A 14,782-nucleotide genomic window follows, 5' to 3' on the forward strand; every position below is an offset into this window, starting at 1 on the left:
AATTAGTAAAACATAAAGTAACACACTAAGTTTAGATTTTGGTGTTATGTTTTTTTAAGTGACAGTGACACTTTTTCTAAACAGTAGATTCAATGTAGTTCTGTACTATGAACTGTTTTCAGTTATGATTAGCTTGTAGCTTGGCAGGCTACTGATTCAAAGTAACTTCCCCAACACTGAAGCAAACACTCCCTCAGTTCAGTCAGCGATTCTCTCAAAGGCTCTTTCATTCTTCTGTTCTGTCATGTTTTATTCAGTGTGGAAAATCTTAGTTAATTGGTCTAGAGTTGGCTTTTCATGGCTGTTTCCTTAACAACAGGGGAAAGACCCTTTCTCCCTCCTTTTTTTTCTTCCCCAAACCCTGCCCATTTAAGGCTGGACATCTTTTTTTTTCCTTTTCCTCCCTCTCCCTCTCTCACTCTCTTTCCATGTCTTTCTCTCTTCTGCGTGACAGCTTTTCCTGCTGCTCGTAGCGAACGGCTGAAAGGGAGCGAACACACGGCAGCTTGTAATGCAAACTCAACCTGAGGCAAACGTACATAGCACTGAGCGGTCATTGGACAGGACTGTGAAGGCTCTTCTCAGTTTGGGCTGTGTAACGTATTGATACCATCAGCTCTGGACTAAACTTCCCAAGAAATCTGATAAAGTGTGTGATGCTGTAGGAGAACAACTTTAAGATTTTTATGTGGTGAGTTTCTGACTTTTCAGCATAACATATTTAGTGATTATTACTTGGCATAACTTTTGTAAACCTGTTGCACTGTACGAAGACAGATGAGAAATTGTTCTCTGCAAAAATAAAATGTAATCATCATTTTAGTCTTGTTTTCAGAAAAAATATGTAAACATCCCTAAAACAAGATATATTTACTTGAGAAGCAAAATACTTCAAAACTTTTTTTAGAAAACATGTCTTAAATTAAGTTTATTTTTTAATTGTTATTATTGTTTTAAGCATAAACCTCACTTTGTAAGATTACAATAAAAAAAGTTAAAAAAAATTAATTATTCTGTTTTATATTGAAAGCAATTTTGCTTTTTAAGAAATTTTATGCACAGAAATTTTATATATATATATATATTTGGACTTTTTTTCTCTGAAAAACAAAACAAAGATAATTATTTTTGAACAAAATTTGCATATTATTATTCATTTGTTTGTTTCTTACTTATTTTACATTAATATTTGTGTTGTAAATAAAGAACTCCGGCGCACATCACATCTGTATGAATTTGTTGACTCATATGCTCATGAATCATGTCCTGTAAGGTTATGATTTATGAATCCTCCAGTCAGAGATGTCATCTGTGCAGATGGAAGTTATTTTAGTTTTGCACTCATCAACAGTGTGTGTTTGTCTATGGATGTTTCCCTGCATGAGAGTTCAAGTCCTAGACAGAAACATCCTTAATTGAGTTACGTTAGTGCTAGAGCTGCAGCTGTAAATTGGTTAATGTTTTATCATTATAAAAATAAACACCCAGGCTCATTGTGTGCTTATCTGCGGGAAGGTCAATAATAATGTAACGTGACCAGGCAGTTGAGGTGAGTACTTCATGCATGGCTGATGTGTTTCTTCAAACATAAAGGGGTTTCCTGTACAAGAGCCAAGTGAGTAGTTAAAAGCCCCTGTCTTTGCATGCCGCACCTTTTGAGTTATAAAATAAACCATTTAAATATACCTTTGACATGAAAATCTATTCAAAGTCTCACACCTCTGAACAGCTGATTGTTAAAGTCTGTTTGTTTTGGCATGCGATGTTAGTTTGACTTATATTGCGATAGAGAGATGTGCAAAACTCGCAGCTGCTTTTTGTTTAGAAATGGCTGACTTGTGTTCAAATCCGTTCAGCCCTGCTCTGAGCATCTGCTCTCCTCCGCAAACTCTCTCTACTGCTGTTCAGTGAGCCATCTTATCTTCTTGAATTAACGGTCTGTAGATTTGGAGGGAGGTCAGAGGTCAGTCCCTGCTCTAACCGCATTTGTATGTCCTGTTGTATCCGCATTTCTGAGATGGAAAGATAAACTGTAAACCCGAATAAATTGGCAAAACTCAAAATATTTGAGGCAATCAGTTGCCTCAGTTTTTAAGTTAAGAAATTCAAAGTTTAAGTAAGCAGAACTATCAGATTTTTATTTTGTACTCATACATTTTAATTGTTCTTAACTTGAAATGTTTGAGTACACTAATTCATAGTCCAAAAACCTAACTCAGAATTAATTTATAAGAACTAGCCACCAGGATAATTCCCTTGAGAACTAATTTCTCCCCCGGGCCATGTTCCTGGTTGCATTCGCACCGGGAATAGGAACTCTAAAGCAGCTGACAACGGTGTCTTTAAGGGCGACATTTACAAACGCTAAAAAACGGTGGATGGAGGATGCTGTGATCGGAGCTGTGTTTGTTGTGTGTCATGGGTTTCGTAAAGACGAAGAGACGAAATCTCCAATGACAACTTTCAGTATTACATATGCAAATGACAACAGGTAAATGCCGTTATCACTGTTTTCCATGTTCATGAAGTAAATATGTTTACATGGCTTTTTAAAAATGCTGGGTGCCGGTGTTTGACAGGCGTTTGACCAATCAACGTACACTCACGTCACTGATAGTTCCTATAGTGCTGGTTTAGGCCCTACTCCCCAGACAGCAACATAGTGTCGGCCCAGATCCAGCCCGCATCTGGTCCGTGTGTAATCCACATGTACCAGATGTGGGCCAGATCTGGGCCACACTATGTTGCTGTCTGGGTCTGAAGTAGGAGCTTAGTTCCCCCCAGCAGGAGTTCCTAGAACTAAAATAGTTCCTAGTTCCTGCGGTGCGAATACGGCAAAATCCGGGTACTTCAGCCAATAGTTCTAGGAACTATAAAAATGTTCCTCCGGTGCGAAAGTCTCTATTAATAGAAACTCTTCTAAATTAGCATAACAAAACATTAATCACTACTAAATCTCTCACTTAACATTAATCTTGCGCAAAAACATTATATAACACTTAATTTTAGCATTTACTCTCCCTTTTGAGTGCCATGGGCAAAGCATGCTGGGAAATAGAAATCCCAGCCAGTTTCAGTTAAACTTAAGTTCGTCTAAATTAAAAGAAATAAGTTCATAAAACTCAAAATGAAACAGTTCAGTTTACTTAAAATATATCAGTTTTGTGAACTTGAAAGAAAAAGAAAGTGCTAAATACTCATAAAATTTATTTTGACTGAACTAATTTAAGTTTGTCCTACTCAACCCATTATTATATTATATTATATTATATTATATTATATTATATTATATTATATTATATTATATTATATTATATTATATTATATTATATTATATTTATTATATTATTGCAAGCCTTCTTAAGACTTAAGCTTTGTGAGAGGAGCAGACCAAAATGTACCATTACATCACAATGACATTTGTTATTTTTATATTCACTATTATCTTCCCTTCCACTCTTAAATCAGATATGGCACTGAGAGATTGTGTTGTGGTTTGATGTCAATGTAATTTGGCCACAATCGTCAATGGCATTCAAATGCATATTTGCAGTCTGAATTGGTCTCGGATGCACTGAAGTGAACAAAATTTTCACATATAAAGTAATTTCTACACACTTAGCCCTCAACTGTGTCATTCTCTGATCTAAAGACTAGGGAAGGGCTCCACTATGCCTTATCTGGGTTTGATTGATTCAGAGGAATATTTACACTGAAACTCCTTTTGCTCTGAGGGTTTGAAATGTTTAATGACTATGTCAGTCTGTGCTTTTAAACACCTCCCAAACATTCTTTCTCTCCCCCATCTCTGTTTTTATGAGCCTGTGGATTTTGATTGAGAGAATAAATCCCCAAATCCAAATAAAACAGCAAACCCCAGATAATATAGCACAAAATCTCATCTGAGTGGTATGCATTTGTTCAGTTAATGCCATTGGCTTGATTTACAAACACGCTGTGAGTGTCAATCTCATTTTATGCAGCAATAATACAGCTAAAGCGAATTAATAAAGCCACTGAAATGAGACTTAACATAGGTGTGCATAAAGTTGAACATCATTAATTCTCTGTATGCTCTTCAAAACTTTTAGTACATATCAATGCCTTAGATGCTATGGTAAATCTCTATGGGCAGGATGGGGTTAACAATGCCCACCCACCCATGGGAAAGATGGACCACATGTTTTGTGTCGTACAGTAATCAGAGGGCCTGCGTAATAGATCCAGCATGTTTCTGGGGATCTGCAAAGGCCTCCAGGCTCAGATCGATCTGCAGATGAGATCATTGCACTATTTGTGGAGCTTTGGAACTGGGATCACCTGAGGGTTAATCGGCCCATCACCCACACACTTTCTGTGCTTTCACACTGAACCCAAGCAAGCAGAAACAAGGCTGCAGATGCACGTGATTAATTAAATCCAAATAACTCTCGCTCCCATTTTCATAATAGGTCTCCTTAGGGTTTTAAAACTAAAACAAGTCTTAATTGCTTTTATTTTAGGGTTTAAGGAAAGGGTAGAGATTGTGTTGTGTTCTTACACAGCAATTCCCAATTTCCATATTGAGTGTTTTGACCCTGTTGAGGTGGATAGAGGCAGAAGGTCAGGGTACATGAAACACACATTATTAAAAGAAGTGTTTTTCTACTCTGCATTTGCATAGAAAACTATTGAGGATCTTTGGCTCCATTGACACACACATCTGGTCCACATTAACACCCAAGAGCACAGCGTTCAGCCACAAAACCCCCACTGACACCACAGGCTGGCAAATAATTCCCTCTGTTATATTAAGATCATTGAATGGTATCAAACATCCAACATGAAAATGATCTGACGAAGGGACTTTTAACTTTTTGCTGCATTATTGAAGCTTTGGATTGCGTTCCAATTCACATAATGTGTGTACAGTACATTTACATTTATGCATTTGGCAGACACTTTTATCCAAAGTGACTTACATTGCATTATACTATACATTTGTATCTGAGTATGTGCAGTCCCTGGGATCGAACCCATGACCGTGGCATTGCTAGTGCCATGCTCTAACCACTGAGCTACAGTACAGTACTGGTGATGAGAAAGTATGTACTTTGGAATATTATGTAGCGTATACAATTTTTAAGTGTTGTAATTGCACTGCCATGTCATAAAATTGCATCTTGTGTAAATATTAGCATTAAGCTAAATTCATTAGCCTTGAAATTAATTCATTATTACTTTACATTTTGGTTCTATTTGGTTGTTATCTGAAAAAAGAACCTCACAAACTTTTTTATACTAGTATTGAGCTGGTCATGTGATCTCTGAACATGTCTGACCCACCCTATGCTATAATACAGTTTGTTTAATTAATTTATTTATAGTACTATACTACTGGTCTCATATATAATTTTTATAATATACTCATCTGAAGCTCAAGAAACATTTGTAAAGCTGCTTAATATTTTTGTGGAGACAGTGATCTTTTTTTTTCAGGGTTCTTTGATTAACAAAGTTCAAAAGAACACATTCTAAAAAATGCTGGGTTAAAAACAACCCAAGTTGGGTTGAAAATGGACAAACCCAGCAATTGGGTTCTTTTAACCCAGTGGTTGGGTTAAATGTTTGCCCAACGTGCTGGGTATTTTATTTAACTCAACTGTTGTATAAAAATTACTGTATTGCTTGCTTAAAATGAACCCAAAATATGCTGGAAATTAACATTTATTAATATGTTTAATAAATGAGCATTTATTAATAAGATAATGAATAATAAACAATAACAATTTATTAAATTGCTTATTAATAAATGTAAATCTTTTGATTATTATTGTTGCCTCTAGTAATTATGTGTCTGATTTTTAATTTCTCACCTATTTTGGATTCATTTTAAGCCAGACATATAGTCATTTTTAATCAGTAGTTGGGTTAAATAAAACTACCCAGCAGGTTGGGCAAACATTTAACCCAACCACTGGGTTAAAACAACCCAATTGCTGGGTTTGTCCATTTTCAACCCAACTTGGGTTGTTTTTAACCAAACATTTTTTAGAGTGCAGCATTTATTTGAAATATAAATCTTTTGTAGCATTATAATGCTGCCGGTTTGCATCATTGTTGAATAAAAGTATTCATTTCTTAAAAAAAACAAAAACTTTTTGACCCCACATTTTTGAACAGTAGTGTATGTATTATATTTGGCTATTGATGTGACTGAAGTGTGCTTTTTTCCGCCTATTTATTAGAAGAACTCTTAGTCTAGAGAGGTAATGAGGAAATGAGGATGAGGAATGAGGAAAAAATGACCACTATACTGTGAGGTTTGTGAAGAGATTTGTGCACTTGAGGAAATTCAACATAGGAGCTTGTGTGGTGTTCATTTAGTCTCCTCTTTCTCGGCTGGCATGTGTCTGTAGGGTCAACTCCACATTTGATGCAGGGGTCAAGAATCTGATGGCAACCACATGTCTGACTTGGCTCCAAATTAAATATCCCCCTCGGTAGGAGCTACTGGCAGGAAACACAGTCCAAATGAGTTACACAGTTTAATCTGCTAGATTCTCTGTCAAGAGAAACAAGAAAGAAAGACACTCTGTTACACTGTTTTGGAAATGTGATGGTGAGATCCAAGCCTGTAAAGAAGCTCAAGCTATTTCACATAGCGAATGCTTTTACCATGCCACCCTCCTGAGCAGTTTAACAGGCCACACAGCCGGTAGAAATGTGTCCAAGTTTACTGGTTGGATAGTTACCATAATCTCTAAGGTTTTGGAAGTTACACTGAGCTGCTATCTTTGATTTGTTGAGCCAATTCTGGAAATGGTTGGTGTTCAGGTGAATCTGGCTGATGAGACCCAAGGGGCTTCATGCTGACTGAGAGATTGAACAGTCAGCATTTCTACAACACTTTTGGATGGTTGTTTATGGAAAAAATCAAGATTATGAGGATGTTGGGGTTGTAGTATTCTGCCAAGCGCAAAAATGATGATAAAAGCAATGTTTCAAAGTTTCAAATGTCCTTTCAGGGACACATTAGACCCCCCTCACTCCTTTTTCCAACATAGCTGTTTATGGGATAAGAGGAAAACATTTTCTTTCTTCTTTTTGGAGTGAACTTTTCATTTTAAAAGCACAGACGCTCCTTGAAGCAATTCCAGTCAAGATAAAGTTGTTTTCTACTGAGGCTGACAGCATAAAATAATCATTAAGAGTATTTGTATATTGACATTCCCTCGTTTGGCTGTCCACAGTTTGGGAATAGTTTAGCGAGACAAAGAAATACAATTAAATTTAGATTTAAAGTTCTGTATCAGTCACCAAGCCCTTTGCCAAGAAGGCCACAAGCGGTTCAACCACTATGCCAGGAAATTCCAGTGGCTAAAAGAACATTTCTAAGTATCAAAAATATCCATCTGCTTGTTTTGGCTGGCGGTGTGTCATATGAAGGAAAAGGCTGCACTGGCCGCTCAAGCGATGTTTTTCTTTTGATATTGGAGGATTCAGTTATAGCCCTTAATGTCATGGAGTAAATTCCATTCATGCTTTGTGATGATATTTTTGAGTGCTTTACAATGAGGGAGTCATTTAGTCAGGTTGTTTATGGCTGATGTTTCCCTCATGGTCAAGACTAAAGCTTCTGTTCAACGATTAGCAGAAAGAGGACTCGCTCTTTGTCCTGTCACTTTGTCCCCCACAAATCATCCACTAACACTCTTTATTTGGACAGACAACTTAATGTGAAAAACAGAGAAACAAATCAGGGGGTGTTGTTTAGGTATTTGCACTAGGTCCCAATTTTTCCTGTCGGATGGAGACGGATCCAGGGGAAGGAAATGCTATTGTGGTCCTCTTATTGTGGAAAAGACAAGAATTATTTCCAGATATGACAGTGTCTGGACTTCCTCCATCTTTCCCATTTCTTTAAACGAACAACGTCTAGTTTAAAATGAGAATTTTTCATATAGGCAGTGTTTGTATTGGCATTCATTTGCACTTTCTTTATTAAATCAACTATTAAGTGAAGTGCTGAAAATTAGTTTTTAAATAATAATGCATGGTTGCTTTATCTGGAATTCCACAGCATTTTTTTCTCTCTCTCTTAAAATTATATATGATCTATGTGCCTTTCCAAACTGCACAGTAAGTTTCAGCCTGAGCAATGGACTTTAGTTAGGGTAGACACCAAACTTTACATCAGTTAAAATTAAAGGGGTCATGTACGGAGCCCTGGACATGACATGCAGAAAAAAATTGTTGGCTAAATCGTGTGCACGATTTACTATTTTGTTCCCTCAATTTACTAAAAAGTGTACACGATTTACTATTTCGATTTACTAAATCGTGCGCACGATTTCATTTTTTTTCTTGCATGTCATGTGCAGGGCTCCATAGTCATGACATGGATATTTAACAAAAAAATGTTCCTTGAGATTCACTTATAATGTTAATAATTATGAGATCCAATACAATCGGCTGCTTTATCTGTCAACAAAAGTTAATTTGCGAACTTCCTATTGACGAGACAAATGCCAGTGGGCGGGGCCTGTGGTGCGATGATGTATAACTATTGGTCGATGTCTTGCTCTGGAGGCAGGCATATGCAAATGTCTTTGCCCGTGTAATGTCACAGGTCATTCAATATCAAAACAAGCTGTTTTTGGAGCTTGATTTAAATAAATGCTTTGTTGTAACGAGGAGGACATTTTAAGCTATGAAACTTGCAGGATGTTTTAATGGTACAAAGACCTCTTATATGTCAAAGATCAAGGCGAATTTGATTTCTCAGGTCATGACCCCTATAAAACAAAGCATATAATACTTTTATCCAGCAAGGATACATTAAATTGATCAAAAGTGACAGTAAAGACACTCAAGACTGGAGTAATGATTCTGAAAATTCAGCTTTGACGTCACAGGAATATATATATATCAAAATAAATCAAATAAATAGCCTTGGTGAGCATAAGAAACATCTTACCGACCACAAACTTTTGAACTGTTGTACTTTATGGTACTACATAAATAACAGGTTTTATCCAAGTCAAGATATTATTTAATGAGACTCAAGGAACCTGACTACATGGGGCTTCACCAACAGTTATTTTTAAAGGTCAGATCAGGTAGAAAGAGCTCATAAAAGAACAACTGCACATTTTCACTTCAACCATGTTTCTATAGTTCGCTTAAACCAATAAATGTTTCCTGAGCCTTATTAATGTCCCCAGATGTCAGAACATACATTGGAATTTTCCCCTTTGCGTTGTCAAGTTTAAATGCAACATCTGTTTTGGAGCCGAACATGAGGTCAAAGAAAGAAAACCGCTGGTGTTGGAGTGACAGGATTGCAGGGCAAGAGGCCTGCAAATAATTTCCTCCTCAGGGGAAAAACAAAACACAAACAAAACAACACATCAGGTTAATGGGTGTTTAGATAGTCTTTAAACATGTCTCCGGCTGCCATTAGATTCCACTTAGACACGACTGTAAGCGAAGGGTAACATTTCTATATTTCTACATCAATATCCTTGGGGTGTTTATGCCACACAGGCAATAGAATACTTATCTAAATACAGATTTTATTTATTTTTATACAGTTGTAATTAATTCTACTGGTTATGGTTTCTACGCATTAAGAGCTTCTAAGAGTCAGCAAGATCCAAATCGGCACTGCAAACAAAAGGGGCTTTACTAAACCAACTCAAACTTTCCCTCTGAAAGAAACCTCCTGCTTTGCAAATTTTTCACAGCATCTGCCTATGAAATATTTCAAAGCTTGGGCTAAATGTCTAGAAACAGCTTTATAAGTAGCATCAACTAAATAATTTAGGCTAGTACTTTGTAGCGTATGAAGAAAGCTGTCGAGAATGAACACAGAGATTAATATCGAAACGTTATTCATGATGCTTCTGTTCAGGCAGTTCACATTATGATATATTTTTCTAACTCAATTCGCTCCTGCGAGGTTTGACTCATTCATCATGCACAATGTGAATCTGTTTTAGGGTGTTCGATCTCAAGCTGACCTCCTGCGTGCACAGCGCAATCTTTCACCAGTCATTTGTTTGCATTGCAAAAGCCTCAGTGATTTTAGATGTGATATGGTCTGATATCTCTGTGTGTGTGTGTGTGTTTTCTTTTGTCGTTGTATAGACGGGCAGAACCAGTGTGAGAAGCTTGATCCATCTGAAACAACAGTGCACCATGAGGATGAACTGACTGCTTTATGTGGTAGTGCATTTCTTTTTAAGCCAGTTCTATCTGTTTTGTATGAAAATTATTGTCATTCCCTGTATGACTTTCTTTTGTGGAACAAAAACAGATATCAACATTTCAAAGATATCAAGATTTTCAATGAACAACAACTTTAATATGGTTTGTTCATCATACAAAGCTATCATATGGCATGCTTTATTGTCCTTTAATCTTCTTAAGACCAAACTGTTAAAGTTATGAGTAATTTTTAGTTATATAAGTGCATTTAAATCTGAGTGTTAATACTGAAACAGCATGTGCAATGATGTCACAGACAAAGAACAATAGTGAGTGAGAAAAGCCAAAGTCAGCAGGAAGTTCTGTATGACTGTAGTGGATAAAAAAAAAAAAATAAAAAAAAAAGGAGCAGGAGGGGCACAGGAAGTGTGGTAAGATCCGGTAGGCGCTCAAGACCCCATGTCTTTGCGTTTTCTGTGGCGCCTGCTATGCAGGATTGATTGAGATGGGAACCAGGCGCCGAACTGTCATAGGGAGGATATGTTTGTTTGGGGTTGTAAATATAACCTTAAACTGTTGCCCTCATACTGTACATGAGGGTGGGGCTGTATTTGTTGACCCTTGGAAATATGAGTCTTCCTTGGGAGTTCACGGTTAGAAAGGAAAAGAATCAGAGAGGAAATACACTACGGACACATACACTGCATGAAAGGAAAAGGCTGCAGATGCACTCGGATGGACGTCATCAGGGAAGTGAATTGTGTCATGTCCTTTATTCAGATACAAAAGAGTCTGGCTACTGGCTACTCTCCATTAAATGGAGAAAGAAAAGGGCCCCACTAGCTGCTGGCAATAGTGGCCTTTCGAACTCACAAAAGGGGCTCACAGGGATGGACTGTAGACTTTAAAGATGTTTAGACATTTTTACTGAGTATATACATACATATATATATATTTATTTATATATAACTCATATGTTTCATAGTGCCAGAGAATTGTAGTAGCTATGTGATTGGATAAAATGCTCAGTTTGACTATTCAGATACTTTTACTTTTGGAACACAGAAGCTTGACCTTTGGCCTAGTTTTTGGTTTGGTCTGAAATTCGTTTTGAATTTTGTATTCTGAATTTATTCTCTCTCTTTTTTTTTTTTTTGAAAACTTACTGCAATTTTATAATATGAATATTTAAAGCTAATTTTACCTATAAAAAAAATCTGAACAAATTTTTTTAATGTCTTGTCTCTTTATATATATATATATATATATATATATATATATATATATATATATATATATATATATATATATATATATATATATATATATATATATATATATATATATGTATATATATATATATATATAAACACACCAAAACAACTAATATTGATTACAAAAATAATTATTTGTAGTGTTTTGACTTGGGACAGTCAGAAAACACCCAGGGGTCCGTTTCCCAAAAGCATCGTTAGCCAACTAACATCGCAAATTCCGTCGTTAGTAACATAGTTCAATGATTTGGTGTTTCCTGAAACCGTAGTCGAATGAACCATAGCCAAATGAACATTTGCAAACTGCATCGCAAACTTGTGTGGTTGGAATGACAGCTCATAAGCTGTGGTTAGAAGCATAGTTTTTATATATGCTGTCATTTACATATTTTAGTTTGTCAAGAGATTTTAAGCACTGTTTTTGAAGTGCACAATGAATGTACATGCTCTAGTACATAAGAACAAGCCTATGATTGTATATGGAAAAAAAGCTAAATAACTGAGAACAATGAGAATTAGTCCTCAGATGCCATGTCAGTCATATATAGCAAAGAAATCCAGCAATTCATTTAAAGAAGTTATTACTCCACCACCTGCATGACATCATTCACCCAAGTGGCTGAACGACAGGTTTGCGACAGTAAACGGTTTCTGGAAACAGTCGTGACTGGCTGGTCGTGATGCATCGTAGCCTACTATGGTAGTGAAGTTGCGAGTTACGTTGTTGTATGGGAAATGAACCCCAGAATAGCAAGCGCGTCTAACAATATTATTCTACTTTTTTTTATCCAGTAGGTTTGGAAGCAGCCAGGATGAATGTGAAAAGGAAGGAGATGGATTTCTTGAGCAACACTATTGCTGCTTATGCTCACATTAAAGGTCAGTGCTTTTCCAATGTTTAATATTTTTAATATGCAACTCAACAGCAAACTAATACGGAGATGCTCCAATTACTAAACCAGACTTGCTTCCACCTCTATCCAGCAAATCCAGAGAGTTTCGGCCTTTACTTCGTCATCGGCGTCTGTTTTGGCTTGGTGCTCACTCTCTGCCTCCTGGTCATCCGGATTTCCTGCAAACCTCGTACCACTACGGCACCCTCCACGCCAGAGAAAAAACAGTTGAAAGACTACAGTGAGGAGGAGGAAGACGAGGAGAGTGACGATGATGAGGAGGAGGAAGATACAGGAGGCCTGGAGTCCTCCGTCCGGCACAGCACCACAGAGATTCCCATGAGCAACCACCTCATCACGCCGGATGGGACTCTAAGCAGGAATGTGTTCACCTCAGCTGAGGAGCTGGAGCGGGCACAGCGATTGGAGGAAAGGGAAAGGATCATAAGGGAAATCTGGAGGAACGGACAGCCGGATATCCTGGGAACAGGGACGGGCACTATTGGAAGAGTGCACTACTACTAAAGGAGCGTTAGACTCCTGGACATAAACTCAAGCCATTTCATTGGTTGAGTGCAGTACTTTGAAAGACTGTTAATGGACGCTGTTTCCATTACTTTTTTTATATGTTGGACTGATGTTATTGTAATCCTACAGACCTTGGGTACAGCTGTTCTGTATGCAACATTTGGATTGGCCAAGTTGCTATCTGTCCCCAAGTCATGGTGCTTATTGAAGAGTCATTTTGGCGTCTGAGTTGATGTTTTAAAAAGTATATGTGAATTGTAGGTGATAATTAGATGCTCACAGAAGGCAAATGCACTTTTGCACCATGTCATTTATTGTTTGTTTTCTGCTTTTTTTGTAATGAAAAAAAATGTAATGGGGTCATGACAACATGCAAGTCACATCAAGCATTACCTCACAGATTATAAAGCCACATGGCAATATAACTAGGGATGCACAGATAGTAAAATTCAACATTGATAAGACGATATTTTCATGATTTATACTATTTTGTCTAAATAAATTAAAAATAAAACACTTAAAAAATACAGTCATTAGATTTAAATACTACAAAGTGAAATAGGCATCACAACATAATGTGCCATATGAAAACTGGATATTTGCTTTGATATTTGCTAAATATTACATTGTTAAAGGTATACTATGTTCTGTTTTTTGTTCAAAATCAATACAATCAATCAATACATCAATCCTTCTAAAATGTATTTTTGACTTATTAAGTGTTTATATTTTAGACCTGAAGGGATGGTTTTTGCAAGGAATTGTGTATATACCTGTGTGTGTCTCGTTATAGAGAATGACGCAAATAGAGAAAAGTTGCTCAAGCTACTTTGATGCATGCATGGTGTGGGAGTGGCATAGGTTAAGGTTGGTTGTCACAATGAGCTAGAAAGGTTGACTCAGATCATGCTAAATCTCGGACCTCCGGGAAATCAACCATAAAAAAAAAAAAAAAAAAAAATGCAGAACAGAGAAGTGTCTACTGGCAAAAAGATAATGCGACAGTGCTTGTAATAAAACAAGAATCAACATTGGCTTGGCTTTTCAAGATTGTGGGAACTAAGGGAAATTTGAAAATGTTGTAATAGAGACGCAGAAATGTTTTTATTACTCAACAGGTGAGTAGTGAAGGGTCATTTTATTATGGTTGGTTTGCTGGGTTGGAATTTATTTTCAAGGAAATACCATATCTATTAATGGATATTGCTGTAGTTAACATCTTCAGTTCAGCTCGCGACACTTTCCATCTAAACTGGTTATATCTCTCAAGCCTATAAGTGAATGTTTTCATAAGTATGATTTCAATTCATTTTTTTTTACCACTAGAGGGCCAAAAGTTACATGGTGTACCTTTAATGTTTTTAAGTTTAATGAGGAGCATTATTGGATGTTGGTAAAATGTAAAAGTTAAACGAGGATAGGGACATGAGAATAAACAAATGAAACATACAATGCTGACCAATATCAATAAATTAAAACAATATCTAAAATCAACCTTGTGCATTCTTAAATATAGCCAAAAAACATCTTGCTCAACATGTGTCATGCTCTCAGGATCAAAAAGTAACAGGGTTATAGCAATCAGCAACAATCATAGGTTGATTTTCCAATCAGTCATCTACGATAAAACTTTCATATAGGCCAGATTAGTATATATAGGTAACAAATGGCATAATTGCGCACCTGACTATTCAGATCTTCATATGCATTTTACAATACATCTTACGGTTGTTTTGGCATTACCGTCAGTCTTCTGTACACTGTAAAAAAAGAATTGTTGGTTTAACTTAAAGTTACCTGGTTGCCTTAAAATTGAGTTAATTGAAATTAAAAATTTGAGTTGATACAATGAAGGTGATTGATTTAATCAACAGAAACTTAAAATATGTTATCTGA

The 14,782-nt window shown here is 36.5% G+C and overlaps 1 protein-coding gene across 3 annotated transcripts; it reads left to right on the forward strand.

The window, feature by feature from the left end:
• The first annotated feature begins 415 nt into the window (after positions 1-415).
• On the forward strand, positions 416-14,585 carry eva1ba (eva-1 homolog Ba (C. elegans)). 3 transcript variants are annotated; one of them, XM_067405384.1, is made up of 4 exons: positions 416-691; positions 10,132-10,209; positions 12,258-12,344; positions 12,450-14,585. In XM_067405384.1, exons 3-4 carry the CDS (start codon positions 12,278-12,280, stop codon positions 12,881-12,883), a joined length of 501 nt encoding a protein of 166 aa, XP_067261485.1. In that variant the 5' UTR covers positions 416-691; positions 10,132-10,209; positions 12,258-12,277; the 3' UTR covers positions 12,884-14,585. The 3 variants fall into 3 exon arrangements, with proteins under 3 accessions (XP_067261485.1, XP_067261493.1, XP_067261501.1); XM_067405392.1 differs by having other exon boundaries at positions 12,261-12,344; XM_067405400.1 differs by lacking the exon at positions 10,132-10,209.
• The last annotated feature ends 197 nt before the right edge of the window (positions 14,586-14,782 follow it).

The sequence above is a fragment of the Chanodichthys erythropterus genome, chromosome 2 (genome assembly GCF_024489055.1).
Source record: "Chanodichthys erythropterus isolate Z2021 chromosome 2, ASM2448905v1, whole genome shotgun sequence".
Taxonomy (NCBI): Eukaryota; Metazoa; Chordata; class Actinopteri; order Cypriniformes; family Xenocyprididae; genus Chanodichthys; species Chanodichthys erythropterus.

Excerpts from the sequence above, each read along its gene's own strand:
- eva1ba (XM_067405384.1), top strand. The coding sequence starts at position 12,278 with ATGAATGTGAAAAGGAAGGAGATGGATTTCTTGAGCAACACTATTGCT. Across the intron at positions 12,345-12,449 it reads TGCTTATGCTCACATTAAAG|CAAATCCAGAGAGTTTCGGC; the intron begins GTCAGTGCTTTT and ends ACCTCTATCCAG.